The following is a 14270-nucleotide window of genomic DNA, read 5'->3' as shown; positions in this document are numbered from 1 at the left end:
CAGCCTTTAGACACAGCTAATCTCCACACAGCCTTGCCCACAAACAGCGCAGGCCAGGAGCCCTTTACTTCCGGTTCTGTCTTCAGAACTCTACCAGGTGGCCCCCTTCCCAAACATCTCTGGCCTGCCTTTGTGAATGTTACAGAAGATGCAACACTGCACACTGCCCAGAAGCAACATGTAGCCTCTCACAGTAGCAAGAATTGCCTGCAATTCTCCTTACTGTGAGAGGCTGCACATTGTAAAGAAGAATGAAGCAAGGCAGTGGGGTGTGGGGTGGAGGACAAAGCAAGGCAGGGGTTGCAGAGCTGCCCCAAGGCCCCGCATTGGCTTACCCTTCAGCCAGGCACTCATGCCAAATCCCCCCCCCCCAGGGCACCACATCCCTTCACTAACCTGCTTTCCAGCTCCGTTCTCCACTGCGTGTTCAGGACAAGAAAAGTAGTCTGTTGGAAGGTAAAAAAAAAAATACCAGTAGTTCAGACCTTCCAACTTCTCATGAAGAAAAAAAATGCTCGCGAAGTTGGAAGGTGTTTTTACTGTAGTCTCATAGATAACTTTTCTTGCCCCGCATGTGATGGTGGAGAATGGAGCTGGAAAGCAGGTTAGTGAAGGGATGTGGCTGCCTTGGGAGGTTTGGGGGAGTGAGGTTTGGGGGAGTGAGTGTGTGTGTGTGAGAGGGAGGGGGATGGAGAGAACATTGCTGCCAGCCCTGGATAACTCTCCGAGGTTGTATCAGATCTCTCTCTTTCTCACACACACACGTTCTTTCTTTGGGATCACAGCAGACTCCCCTTCCAGGATTGCAAGGCTGAAGGCTTCGGATGGAGCATTTTGGGGATGTCTGTCTGGCCTGCAATCCCAAGTAAAGGACAATCGGCAGGAAAAGGGGAGCGGATTTTCCTGCAGCCTGTCCTTTCTTTGGGATCGCAGCACAAACACCCCTACCCCCAAAATGCTCCATCCGAAGCCTTCAGCCTTACAATCCTGGCAGGGGCATCTGTGCTACAATCCCAAGTAAAGAATGATCAGCAGGAAAAGGGGAAGTAGGCCGGCAGCTGGGGAGGTGCTCTGGAGATCTGGGCCAAGTTGCACAGCTGTTGCTGCCTCATCTGATCAGTGGGCAGCAATTATGGGGCTGAACCTCCTGGTGACCGGGGAAGGGCTGCCTCCTGTGCTGGCCACGCCCACCCCTTCACTAGGGCTTATTTTTGGGGGAGGGCGTATATTTATGCCCACGCCAAAAATCAGGCTTGGCCTTATTTTCGGGACATGTCGTATGATTCGCGCCCAGCTGCCCTATTTAGGGTGACTCGTTCCCTCCTTAATGTAGGGGGAGTGCAGGAGCCCTTGCAGGGTACAGCTGAGGAGTTTGTGCAGTTTCTGTCGGATAAAGTCGATCAGATTTGGATGGACCTGGACTCTGATTGGGCAATTCTGACCGAGATGACGGGGGCAGGTCTTAGTCCTATTGTGTGGGATGAATTTGAGCCTGTGACTCCTGAGGAAGTGGACAAGGCTGTAGGAGTAATGAGTTCCTCCACTTGTTTGTTGGACCTGTGCCCCTCCTGGCTGGTTTCGGCCAGCAAGGAGGTGACACGATGCTAGCTCCAGGTTTTAGTTAACGCGTCCTTGAGGGAGGGGTCCTTCCCGCAACCACTAAAGGAAGCGGTTGTAAGGCCCCCCTCAGGAAGCCTTCCTTGGATCCAGCAGAATTAAAGAACTTTCATCCAGTCTCCAACCTACTCTTTGTGGGAAAGGTTGTAGAGAAAGTGGTGGCACTTCAGCTCCTACGGTCATTGGAGGAAACAGATTATTTAGACCTTTTCAGTCTGGCTTCAGGCCTGGCTACAGCACGGAAACTGCTTTGGTCACGCTGATGGATGATTTCTGGCGAGCCCGAGATGGGGGTCATTCCTCTATCTTGGTGCTACTTGACCTCTCAGCAGCTTTCAATACCATTGACCATGGTATCCTTCTAGGACGACTAAGGGAGTTAGGAGTGGGAGGCACCGTGTTACGGTGGTTCTCCTCCTATCTCTCTGGTCGGTCACAGATGGTGTTGGCAGGAGGACAGAGGTCGACCCCCGCACATACTCCCCCCGCACTTATGATGACAAGAAGCTCTCATTCGGGAGTATAGTAAGATCCTATTAAATTCCTCTCTACCCATACATGGATACATTCCTGATCTCTTAAGATGCCGATTAAAGTCAAGAAATCCACCAATCTTGACAGCATGTAAGTTGATGGCCGATCATCAGAGCACCACACAAAAGTGGATGGAGGCGTGGAATAGCTGTTCCCTCTGAGATGTCTCCGAGCATATCAGTCCTAGTAGTATACCTCCAGGATTTAGCCTACCCCGACACATATGGGTGACATATAATAGAATTAGAACAACTCATGGGGTGTGTGCTGACTCCCTGTATAAATGGGGAAAGACACCTTCAGCACAATGTGATTGCGGGGCCCCTCGACAGACTATCCAGCATATAGTGAGGGAATGCCCTAACAGAAGATATCCAGGAGATTCTAAGGACTTCCTCTGCATAACAACGGCAGTTACTGACTGGATCTCCAAACTCGACATTAAACTTTGAAATGTTATTTCTGTTTTCCTTTTAGGTTTTCTTACTGTTTTTTTATTGGTTTAATTGTTTTTAACCTGTAAAAATGAAGTGTTTTAATACTGTGTGTGACATACGCTAAATAAATAAATAAGAGGCCAACCCCTAGACCCCTCGTTTGCGGGGTGCCTCAATGCTCGGTCCTCTCTCCCCTATTTAACATTTACATGAAACCGCTGGGTGAGATCATCCGACAATACGGGGTGGGGTATCAGCAATATACTGATGATACCCAGCTGTATATCTCCACCCCGTGTCATTTCAGTGAAGTGGTGGATGTGATGTGCCGGTGCCTGGAGGCTGTGATGAGAGTCAACAGGCTCAAACTTATCCAGACAAGACCGAGTGGCTGTGGGTATTGCCTCCTAAAGACTGTCGACTGTCCATCCTTGGTTCTGGGAGGGGGGAGGGAGAGAAATTGTCTCCCTCAGAATGGGCTCACAATTTGGGTGTTCTTCTAGACTCATAGCTAAGATTAGAGCAACATCTGGCTACTGTAGCTAGGGGGACCTTTGCACAGGTTCGCTTGGTGCACCAATTGCGACCCTACTTGGATCAGGAGGCTCTTCTCACAGTCACTCATGCCCTTTCACCTCACGGTTAGACTATTGCAACGCGCTCTACATGGGGCTAACCTTGAAGAGTGTTCGGAGACTACAGTTGGTCCAGAATGCAGCTGCGCGAGCTGTTGTGGGTTCACCTAAATACACCCACATTACATCAATTCTCCGCAAGCTGCACTGGCTCCCAATTGGTCTCTGGCCACAATTCAAGGTGTTGGCTATTACCTTTAAAGCCTCACATGGCTCGGGGCCAGGCTATCTTCGAGACCGCCTTCTACCGCATACCTCCCAGCGACCGGTAAGATCCCACAGAGTTGGTCTCCTCCGGGTCCTGTCAGCTAAACAATGCCGGCTGGCGGGCCCGCAGGGGAGGGCCTTCTCTGTGGCTGCCCCAGCTCTCTGGAACCAGTTACCTCCTGAGATCTGGATTACCCCTACCCTATTGGCCTTCCGGAAAGCGGTGAAGACCTGGCTTTTCCGGCAAGCCTGGGGCCGTTGATCTCGCTGTTGCAATTTTACAAGTTCCGGCCATGAATGGTGTGCATGGGTTTTTAATGTTTTAAAATGTTTTTACAATGTTTTTTAACAATTTTTCTATGTTTGCATTATTTTTGCTGTAAGCCGCCCAGAGTCCCCTGGGAGTTGGGTGGCATAGAAATGCGATAAATTAAATTAAATTAAATTTTCAGGGGAACACGGTATGTGGATGAAAGGATAAAATTTACATTATAATCTTAAAAGAAAAATTTTATAAAATGATGTACTGTTAGTATTTGTCATCAGAAAAATACTTGTCTATAATACTAGTAAAATTGTCTAAAATACTTGTCTATGATGGATGAACAGAAAAAATTCATGGACTTTGCTCTTTTGTATGATAATCAGAGTGTTCATATACACAATGGTACGAAAACTTGACATTAGCTACAATGGAAGAATGATTAGTGAAGATGAAAGTGGCTGAGACTGCAAAAATGATAGCTTTGATTGGAGAAAACATTAATGCTGACTGAAAGACTTTTTTGGACTTTTTGTGGGAAATAGAAAAAAATAGAAAAAAAATGAAATTATAAATTATAATATATGGGTTTGATTATTAGAAACAATAATACGGTAGTAATATAAATATGCAAGTTATGTTGTAAACTTAGACTGGAGAATTTATATTTATATTTGTTGTAAAATAAATAAAATAAAATCAGAAATCATTTTTTCCAGCATTTTGCCTTTGTTTTTTTGTTTTACTATTTTTTCTCAAATATTAGGTTTTTTTAGTTTTAAAAAATTTAATAGTTATTTTTTTAAAAAAAGATTGGTCCTTCTGTATGATCACATTAGAAACCAAATTTCTGTATTATTTTCTTTTGTTAGAAACTAACGTTGAACAAAGTAAATAGGAGTCTGAATACAACAGAAACAAGCTTTATTTATTCATTTTAAACAATGATTACTGTAACAAAAGTCTTCATTGACTAAAAAAGCCAACTGTTTAAGTACGCAAGTATTTCGCAAACTATACTGTCCTCAGAACTATAAACTAATTTGCACGGCAACAGCCTTGTTTTTGAAAGACGGTAAAGATTATGAAACCTCTAATTCTAATCTTGAACTGTGAGAATATTTTGACACAGAAAAAAAAATGATCAAGAATAGGCTCTTCTGAATGACCATGCCTAGAAAGCCATATTCTGAATTGTTTTTTTAATGTTAAAAACCAAAAGATAAAATTATTAAGAGTATGAAAACAACAGAAACAATCTTTATTGATTTATTTTAAGCAATGATTACTGTAACCAAATTTTGACTAAAAAAGCCAGGTTTTTCCTGCCCATTTCATATTCTCTTTCAACCATTTAAGTACAGAAGTATACTCCAAACTATAAATTTGGTCCTTATTAATATTGACTGTCAAATGCTTTATGAAAAGCTTTGGATTAGATATCTGAACAGCCTGAAACAGTCTCTCTGTAGCATTCTGATATTCCTCACTGTTTTGAATATTGTTACCTTCACATCTGGAAAAAAATGCAAAATCACAAGAGTTATGATTAACATTCTATTGTTGTGGAAAATTTTCAGTAGCAACATTTCCATGACTGGAAATGACAGCAGAATTTATGTCAATTTTGTTAGTCTATTGGTTGTCAAATAAATATCTAAATTAATAATAAAATAATACATCTTTTTCACAGGATAAATCAATACATGAACAACTTTTTCAGCTGATTTGGAATATATACTAACCTTTTTAATACTATTTGAAGTATTTGATTGGAAGCTCCAGGACTCTGAATACTACTGGCATTTGAAACCAAAAACATTTCAATTGCTAATAGCATTTCAACTTCACTCATATAAGAAGGAATCAGTAAAAGTTTACGATAAAGATTTCCCTCTGGTGATGGATAGCAACCCAATGCTAAAGCACCTAAAAATGACAAAAAAAGAAAAAGAAAAAAGAAAGGTTAATGTTCTGTTCCCCAGGCATCTGGCTTCACTGGGAACAAGCAGATAAACTCCAGCAAACAGGTTTTCATGCAGATTATATTTATTTGGGAATCCTTGAACACGTAAGATTTACAATCATAGTGAGTCCAAGTGAGGTGCACCCATATTTCATAATCTGTCCCATTTCCTAGTGTAAAAGGATGGTAGTTTGTCCCCCTGTTCAGAAAGCATGTTCTCTTTTCTGAGGTAATTCAACATATGGCCAGGTCTTTTTCTAAAACCCCGGCAGAAAGCCTCGGTGGCCAATCAGACACACAGATATGGTCACGTCATGGACTACATTTCCCATAATGCAATCTCTCACTACATCTCCCACAATGCAATCTCTTAAGGAGACAGCTCTTAATCCTTAAGGTAACTAACTCACCACAATTCACTATCTGTAACAGCACACTCCCCGCCTGGAATTATAAAATTTCACTACTAACTAACTACTTAACTGAGATAAACAAAGGCATAGTAGAAAACAATGCAATGTAACTATCTAAGTGACTAAAGTAAACAAGATTATATCATCAAACAATGCAGGTTGTTGGGTAGACACAATTCATGCAAAGCTTGAGGTTCAGTCTTGAAGGTCTTCTAGTACTAAAAGTTCAGATTTCCTTCGTAGCAGTACCAGGTCGGTGATTGGCCTGGCGTAGATCTTTCTGGTAGATTTAAGCTGACCAGTGGGTAACTGCTCCAGCTTCGCAATCAGAACTTCGACTTGGCAGACTAGTCCATCAGAACTGGGCAAAACTTGATGTACAAGTCCCATGGGCCACGAGTTCCGATGCACATCCTTGTCCTTCAACAGGACAAGGTCCCCTTCCTCAAGGTTAGGTTCCTTAGTCTTCCACTTGCAGCGCTCCTGTAGAGTAGACAAGTATTCTTGTTTCCAGCGCTTCCAAAAGGTATTGGCCAACAGTTGAACTTGTCTCCATTGTTGTGCATACATGTCCTTTGGGACGAAGCTCCCTGCCGGTGCTGGCCATTAACCCATCTTCTGGGTCAGCAAAGTGGCTGGGGTGAGGATAGTCGGATTCTCGGGATCCGAGTGAACCGGGCCCAAGGGTCTGGTGTTGATGATAGCTGCTACTTCTGCCATGAGGGTGGTGAGGACTTCATGGGTTAACACGGATGTCTTCATCAACATGGAGTCTAGAGTTCTATGGGCTATTCCAATCATTCATTCCCATACTCCTCCCATATGGGAGGCATGGGGAGGATTGAATGTCCATACAGAGTTTTTGGCATTCAGGTTGTCATCGATTGGCGAATCAAGATGAATGCCCTCACTGATCTGTAACTCCTTGCAGGCTCCTACAAAGTTTGTTCCATGGTCCGATCTAAACATCGCGTCTGGGCCTCTGTGGGCTTGGAACCTTCGTAGAGCGTTGATAAAGCTGGAGGTGTCCATAGATTCGATGACTTCAATGTGAACAGCTCGAATGCTAAGACACGTGAAGAGTTTGCTGTTAACTTGGCCACCTCTGGTCCTGCGGGCAGACACTGACCAAGGACCAAAAACATCTAAGCCCACGTTGGTAAATGGCGGTCCTGTGCTGAAATGTTCAGGAGGTAGGTCAGCCATCCTCTGGTGTTGTGTCACACTTCATTGCCTCCGACAATGTATGTACCTGTGCAGGACAGACACAATGGTCCTCTTGGCGCCCACAATCCAAAATCCTGCAGCTCTGACACTCCTTCTGTGAAGTGGCGGCCTTGATGGTGGACAGTTTTGTGGTAGTGTAGGACTATCAGATTCGTCACATGTTGGCGTGCAGGAAGGATGATAGGGTATTTTACATTTGAGTCTAATTTTGCCTTGTCTAAACGCCCTCCAACTCTAAGTACGTTGTTGCTGTCTAGGAATGGGTTCAGTTTCAGCAATTGGCTAGATTTCGGCACAAGCTTCTCGGCTTTTAGATACTTCACCAATGCCGGGTATGCTTCTCGCTGCACACTTTGTAAAATTACACTCTCTGCTATGAGCTGACAGTCTGAGAAGGTTATATCGTGATACACTATACGTATGAGTGTGGTTGTTCCCCGTACCAGGGACTTCCATCTGGAGATGCGTTCGAAATGAGCTGATTCCAGTGGATGTCTAGGGGGCCATTTTGTTTCCTCATTGACTGTAGTCGACAAGCAGGTGGCCTGTACGGTTGCTTCCTTGACCCACCTGGGAGGTTTGCTGAGCTCATGAGGTCCAATGTCCGCATCTTGATCTGGGTCTAGAAGCTCATGTTGTTCTGGTTCTAGCGATATCGAGCTGTCTGGCCAGGCCAAGAACTTGGGACCTTTTTGTCACAAGTGTTTCCAGGATTGCTGTGGCTACTTGCCTACTCACAAACAGTATGGTTTCAATCAAGCCATCTCCTGTTTGTAATTACCTGCAAGCCTTCCCCGCCCTAGTTAATTGCAGGTTAACTCCCCATATAAGCAAGGACCTTTTCGCTTGCTACTTGGGCCTAGACTTCTGGTTTAGGCCTAAATGCACAGCTCCTGCAGGAAGCTTAGTGCAACGCCGCAGATGGGAGAAGAATGCAGATAAGGATTCCAGACGCCGTTGCAGAGAAACTCCCACGGATGCTTGCCTTTTGCTGTTTTGAAGCACGCAAGCTATCATCGGGACTGCTGCTGGACCTTTTTCCTCCCACAAGCTTTAAGCAATGTTTGCTGTTTGAACTGTTTTTACTTCAGGTGACTTTCATCTGTGAAGTTCGTGCTGCCCCCATTTTGATCGCCTTGATGATGTATCGACGCCAAAGCTGCTTACCTTCATGCTAGCTTTATTCTCTTGTGAACTGTTTCAGTATTGTGGAGAGGGATCTAGCCTTGCTTCACATACCCAGATTTGACTTTGTTTTTAATATGCTTTCTTAAAGACATAGTGCTTTTTAAATGTTTTAAAGTAAATTATATTTTTACACAAGGCGCCTCTGTCAGAATTATTTCAGTCTCAGTGTGTTTGCTCATGAGCTGGTTCACGGTCTGGGGTACCCCTCAACCCCATTTCATAACAGTTGGTAGTAGAGGATGGTTTAACGAACCTACGCTCATGTGGTAATGTGCTAGACTGGAATGTCTGCAGTTGAACAGACGTTGACTAGGGCAGCAGCAGCAGCAAAAAGTATGAAGTCACTAACTGGACTGTCTGGGGCTCAGGCCAAAAATGTTTTGGCTGAAAAACCCCAAACTCTAATTGATTTAGAGAATAGTGGAGCTGTAAGTTTTGGAGCAGAGGCCTCAACTTTTGAAGGGCCTAAGATAGTGAATAAACCATCATCACCTAAAGAAGTAGAGACTGGAAGAACGCCACTTCAGGTCTTGAAAACAAATACAGAGGTGGATGATGAGTTTAGGAAGGCAATCCTTCAGTTTTTAGGTTTGCCCACAGTAAGTCAGAACCCGACTGCTGATTCTAGCGGATTATTAAAGAATCCAGACATGAAAGGAAAGAAGATCGAAGTCCTAGAAAACACCGGATCGGTAAGAGACTTTCAATCTTTTCTTAAAACCCCCACCTCAGATCATAAGTGGAGAATGAGGGATAACAAACTGCCTGATTCGAATGTTCCTGCTTCTTTGTTAAACCAGCATGGCCAAGTTGATATTGCACCACCTGCTGTTGAAGCCATCATAGATCAGGCCATAAAGACTTTAGCTCCCATGATGACATCAATGACTTCTGCTAAAAATTTAAGAGACTCTCATGTTGAGCATAAGGTTGCAAGTGTGATAGAAACTTTGGCAACCATTTTAGGCGATGGTTTGTAGGCGCCATCAGCTCAACAAATAGTAGCTGCACATACCAAAGTACCCCTGATGTCTGCGACTAATTCAGCGCACGCCACGAGTGGGATATATCCATCCGTGATGACATCGACATCCAGGACGGTTCTGGAAGCTGCCTCGACTGAAGATAGGAATTTGGGAGCGCGTCCAAAAATTCCTAGAGATGTGCACCAGAGAGGACCCTCGAGCTTTTGTGATCAAACCAGGATGAGCTTTGCATCTGCACAACCTGAAGTTTTAATCCCTCCCATTGGGGAGGAACGATTGTCAGAATGCCAGATGGAAGACACTGTGCTGTGTGCTTCCATTCCAATGCCTTATTTCCCGTTCCAGGACGGACCACATTTTGAACATCAATTAATGTCTGTTTCCATGTTTAATAATGTACAGGTCCTTTCTCCTAATTTTAAAAGTTTAAGTGTGGGTGGAGGAAATTTTAAGGAATGGATTAAGAGTATTCAAGTAACCTTAATGAAAGAGAATGTTTTATCGTTGTTGTTAAAACCCCCACCTAGACCATGGTCCTTAGAAGTTGATCTTTTACATCATAAGGCCTTTTGTATTTTATTGATGTCCATTGACCCTGCACTATATCCCAATATACCTAGTAACCTGACCGTAACAGAAGTTTGGGTGAAACTGCATAAGCTATTTTGTTCAAAAAGCTCCCATGTTACAAACAGAGTTTATAGGGAGTTCTATTCCGCAAGGTTGAAGGCGGGAGTAGATATTAATGAACACTTATGTGAGTTAAACAGGTTAAGGCAGGAATTGATGTTGAGGGGGGAAACAGTGTCTGAACAAACCCTCATTACTGTTATACTCAATTCCCTTGATCCTAGCTGGGATAATTTTATATCGCAACTGGATAATGTTAGTTGTAATAACTTATCTTTAGAAGTGTTATCTGGCAGATTGATTGCTGAAGATAACCTGTGAAAATGCAGGGCGGCTTTTCATAAAAAGGAAAAACCTTTAAGAAGGCCCGATAGTTCAGATAGAGCATATACTATCGGAGAATGCTTCAATTGTGGTTCAAGAGAACATTATAGAAGGGATTGCCCACAAAATGTGAATGCTAGGGCATGCTCAAAGGTACCTTCTGATAATAAATGTAAAAGGAGGTCATTACCTCCTGGTAGAAAGCCAAGTGTAGATGTTCCTAACCACAGAAGGGGTAAAAAGCCAAATAGAGGCAACAAAGGGAACAATCCCAGGTTTAATGATAGCTCTGTAGGTATAGTGGAAACTACTGAGTCAGAGCTTACAAGGGAACAGCGAGAGCAACTATGGTTGATGGACAGTGGGGCCAGTAACCATGTTGTGAGTGACCAAAGGTTGTTTGTTAATATGAGAAGGCATCAATCCATGGTCAAAGTTGCAAACAGTAAAAAGGTGAATGTTGTTGGCATTGGAGATGTTTATATTCCTGGGATAGGAGAGATTCATGGAGCATTGTATATACCAGAGATAGATCATAATTTGCTAAGCCTAATGAGGATATGTGAGAACCCTAGAATGGAGATTCTGTTCTCAGGAGGAACAGCTGTGATCAAAAACAACAAATATGTGATTGGGGAGGTTTTGAAGATAGGTGGCTTGCCTTATTATTCCCCCAATACGAATGCTGAGTCCTGCAGTGATAGCAATTATACTATCTCATTTGGTAGTAACAATGAATCACAGTTAGAACTAGGTGATGAGGATCAAGACTTTTACCAGAGGAAGCCTTGTAAAGACAAATGTAAAGTTAATAAAAAGTTTTTAAATTTTAATTTAGAGTCAGATAGTAGGGAACCTGAAAATGCTAATGCAATTGCCATAGGTGAGCTGCTGCATAATGAATGTGCTCACTTGATGCATCGCAGATTAGGTCATGTGAGTTTTCCTATAGTGAAAAAGGTAACCGAACACTCAAGGGGAACCAAGATCAATGACTGTAACACATTTCTAGACTGTTCAATTTGAAGGAGTGCAAAGTTGAAGGTGAAATCTGCGCCCAAGAGGTCTCAGAGGTACTCTGAACACCCGTTTCAGCTCGTCCACATGGATTTGGTGGGTCCATTCGCACCTTCCGTGGGTAAGAGATGGTACTTTCTTACCATAGTAGACGACCATAGCAGATTTGGGTTCGTTTTTCCCCTAATGTCCAAGAGTGAAACATTGACTAAGTTTAAGGAATTTTGTAACTTAGTCCAGAACCAGCACAAGGTCAGAGTTAAGAAAATCTTAACTGACAGAGGAACTGAATTTAATTTGAATCAGTTCTCTAGCTGGTTGAGGAGTAAGGGCATAGTCCACTTACGCACCGCGCCTTACTCTGCGTTTCAAAATGGCGTCGCAGAACAGCGCAGCGACATATTACAAACAATGATGCGGTGCGCCCTAGAGGATTCCGGACTAGACTTTGCGTACTGGGTAGAAGCAGTTAGATACGCGAATTACACCTTGAACCGAGTGTGGTCTAGCGTGGTGCAGAAGAACCCATACGAGGTGCTATACGGCCATAAGCCTAGCTTGGCACACCTCCACATTTTCGGGGTAATGGCCGATGTTCATGTCCCGAAGGAGCTCAGGAGAAAGGGAGACCCAATCTCTGTTAAACTGAGATTCGTTGGTTACGAGCAGGGCTCCAAGGCATTTAGGTTTGCCTACCCTAACGGGAAACTAATGATATCAAGGTCTGCCACCTTTCACGAAGGGGCCAACTGGAGTAAGATCCATGCCAATGAGATTCTTACTCGGAACCCTTCCCGTAGTTGTTGTAGGCAATCGGAGGATGTATCGGAGAACCTATCCGAGGATAGGGATACATCCGGTTCTGGGAAGTGTGCATCCCAGGCACCCTTGAAAGGGATATTGAAGCGTAAGATGGGGGTAGCCAGGAAGGATAGGCACCCAGCTTCTGAGACGCATAGTGATAGTCACGAGGTAGATGACTTATCAGATGACTCTGATGTGAGTGACACTCCTAAAGGCAGACCAGTTAGAGCTACTAGAGGCAATAAGCCTAGGAGGTACAACGACTTTGTTACCTCAGTCGACCAGGTTTTGGCCATCCCTCAGAGATATGAGGATGTGCTAGCCTTACCTGACCATGAACGACAGAAGTGGCTGGCCGCCATGGATACAGAACTAGACAGCCTGAAAAGGCTGGATGTATTCATGCCAACAAGATTGCCCAAAGACAAGAGGGTGATCGGCACCAGGTGGCTTTTCAAGCAAAAGCCCATTGAAGGTGGGGGCTTTGTCTATAAAGCGAGACTAGTAGCGCAGGGATTCTCGCAGAGATTCCCTGACGATTATGAGGACACCTTCTCGCCCACGGTGCGCCCTGAGAGCGTGAGAACAGCTCTCTCTATCGCTACCATGCAAGGCGAACATGTCTACCAGTTCGACATTCAGACCGCGTACCTGCACGCCCAGTTAGACAAAGCTGTACGTGAGGATTCCTCAGGGAGTAAGCCATCGGGAAGACGATGTGTGGTTGTTGAACAAGAGCCTATATGGCTTAAAACAATCTGGTAAGCGATGGTACGAGTGTCTCACAAAAAGCCTGAGAGAGATGGGCTTTTTACCATCGTCGGCTGACGAGTGTGTTTTTGTCAAGGAAGATCAGGGCATTAGGGAAACGGTACTGTTGTACGTTGATGACATCCTATATATTTGCAGATCAGAGAACAGGCATAAGAAGTTCTCTGAGGACCTAAGTAAGAGTTTTGCCTTAAAACCATTAGGTCACATTAGCAAATTTTTAGGGGTGCAATTCGTAAAAACCGAGAAGGGGTTTCGGCTCTCTCAGGAAGATAAAATTCAGGAATTGCTTAAAAAGTGTAGCATGGTAGAGGCGAAGCCATGCGATACCCCTATGGCAACAGACTTCCTTAAGAATATGTACACTGAGAGCACGGAGTTTGAGGATAAGACCCTTTACAAGTCCGTGATTGGGTCGTTGTTGTACATTGCAAATTGGACTAGACCGGACATCAGTCTAAGTGTAAATGTGTTATCTAGACATTCTGAACATCCCACACAATACCATTGGAGCGGAATCAAACGACTCCTGAGATATTTAAAAGGTACTGTGAACTATTCATTGTTATTGGAACCAGAAGCAACTAGAGAATTAAGATTGAGTTGCTTTTCGGATGCCGATTGGGCAGGGGATGTTAGATCTAGAAAAAGTACCTCGGGGTACATTGTATACCTAAATAGTAGCCCCGTGTATTGGTACTCTGGGAAGCAGAAGTTAATTGCAACTTCCACAGCGGAAGCTGAGTATGTCAGTTTGTCCAAAGCTTCCAATAACCTAGTTTGGTTTGACGATCTTCTGGTAAGCTTATGGAGGCAGCCCATGCAACCTATAAAAGTCTATGAGGATAACATGGCTGCCATTAACATATCGGAAGCTGATGCTGTAGGCCAGAGATTGCGCCATATTGATATACAAAACAAACATGTGAGGCAATTGGTGAAAACAGGTTTCATTAAGACTGTGTATTGTGAAACTAAGGAACAGGTAGCGGATGTGTTTACCAAACCGCTGCCCCGTGACCAACACCTCTATCTTCTGGGTAAAATGTCAATGGCTATGTGAACGTACTTACCATTGATGTGTACATGTACCCAATGTAGAATGTATGCTTGTTAACGAGTCAAATAGCCGCAGAGAAGGGGATTGTCACAAGTGTTTCCAGGATTGCTGTGGCTACTTGCCTACTCACAAACAGTATGGTTTCAATCAAGCCATCTCCTGTTTGTAATTATCTGCAAGCCTTCCCCGCCC

At 44.0% G+C, this 14270-nt stretch overlaps 1 protein-coding gene across 18 annotated transcripts in view; it reads right to left on the bottom strand.

Annotated features, from left to right (window-relative positions):
• Window positions 1–4599: 4599 nt before the first annotated feature.
• The window catches only part of TOPAZ1 (testis and ovary specific TOPAZ 1), a 324534-nt gene continuing 314863 nt past the window's right edge, over window positions 4600–14270 (bottom strand). For all 18 annotated transcript variants that reach the window (XR_015734254.1, XR_015734257.1, XR_015734256.1 and 15 more), the window contains 2 exons: window positions 5438–5621; window positions 4600–5208 (listed from right to left, as the gene is read on the bottom strand). Coding sequence is in view for 7 of the 18 variants with exons in the window: in XM_060683707.2 (XP_060539690.1) it covers window positions 4998–5208; window positions 5438–5621 (395 nt within the window). In the remaining 11 variants the exon portion in view is untranslated. The remainder of the gene's footprint in view (window positions 5209–5437; window positions 5622–14270) is intronic.

This window comes from Pantherophis guttatus, chromosome 4 (genome assembly GCF_059756535.1).
Source record: "Pantherophis guttatus breed Tessera chromosome 4, ASM5975653v1, whole genome shotgun sequence".
NCBI lineage: Eukaryota > Metazoa > Chordata > Lepidosauria > Squamata > Colubridae > Pantherophis > Pantherophis guttatus.
Note: the sequence above shows the minus strand (reverse complement) of the source record. Positions and strands in the feature narration are given on the sequence as shown.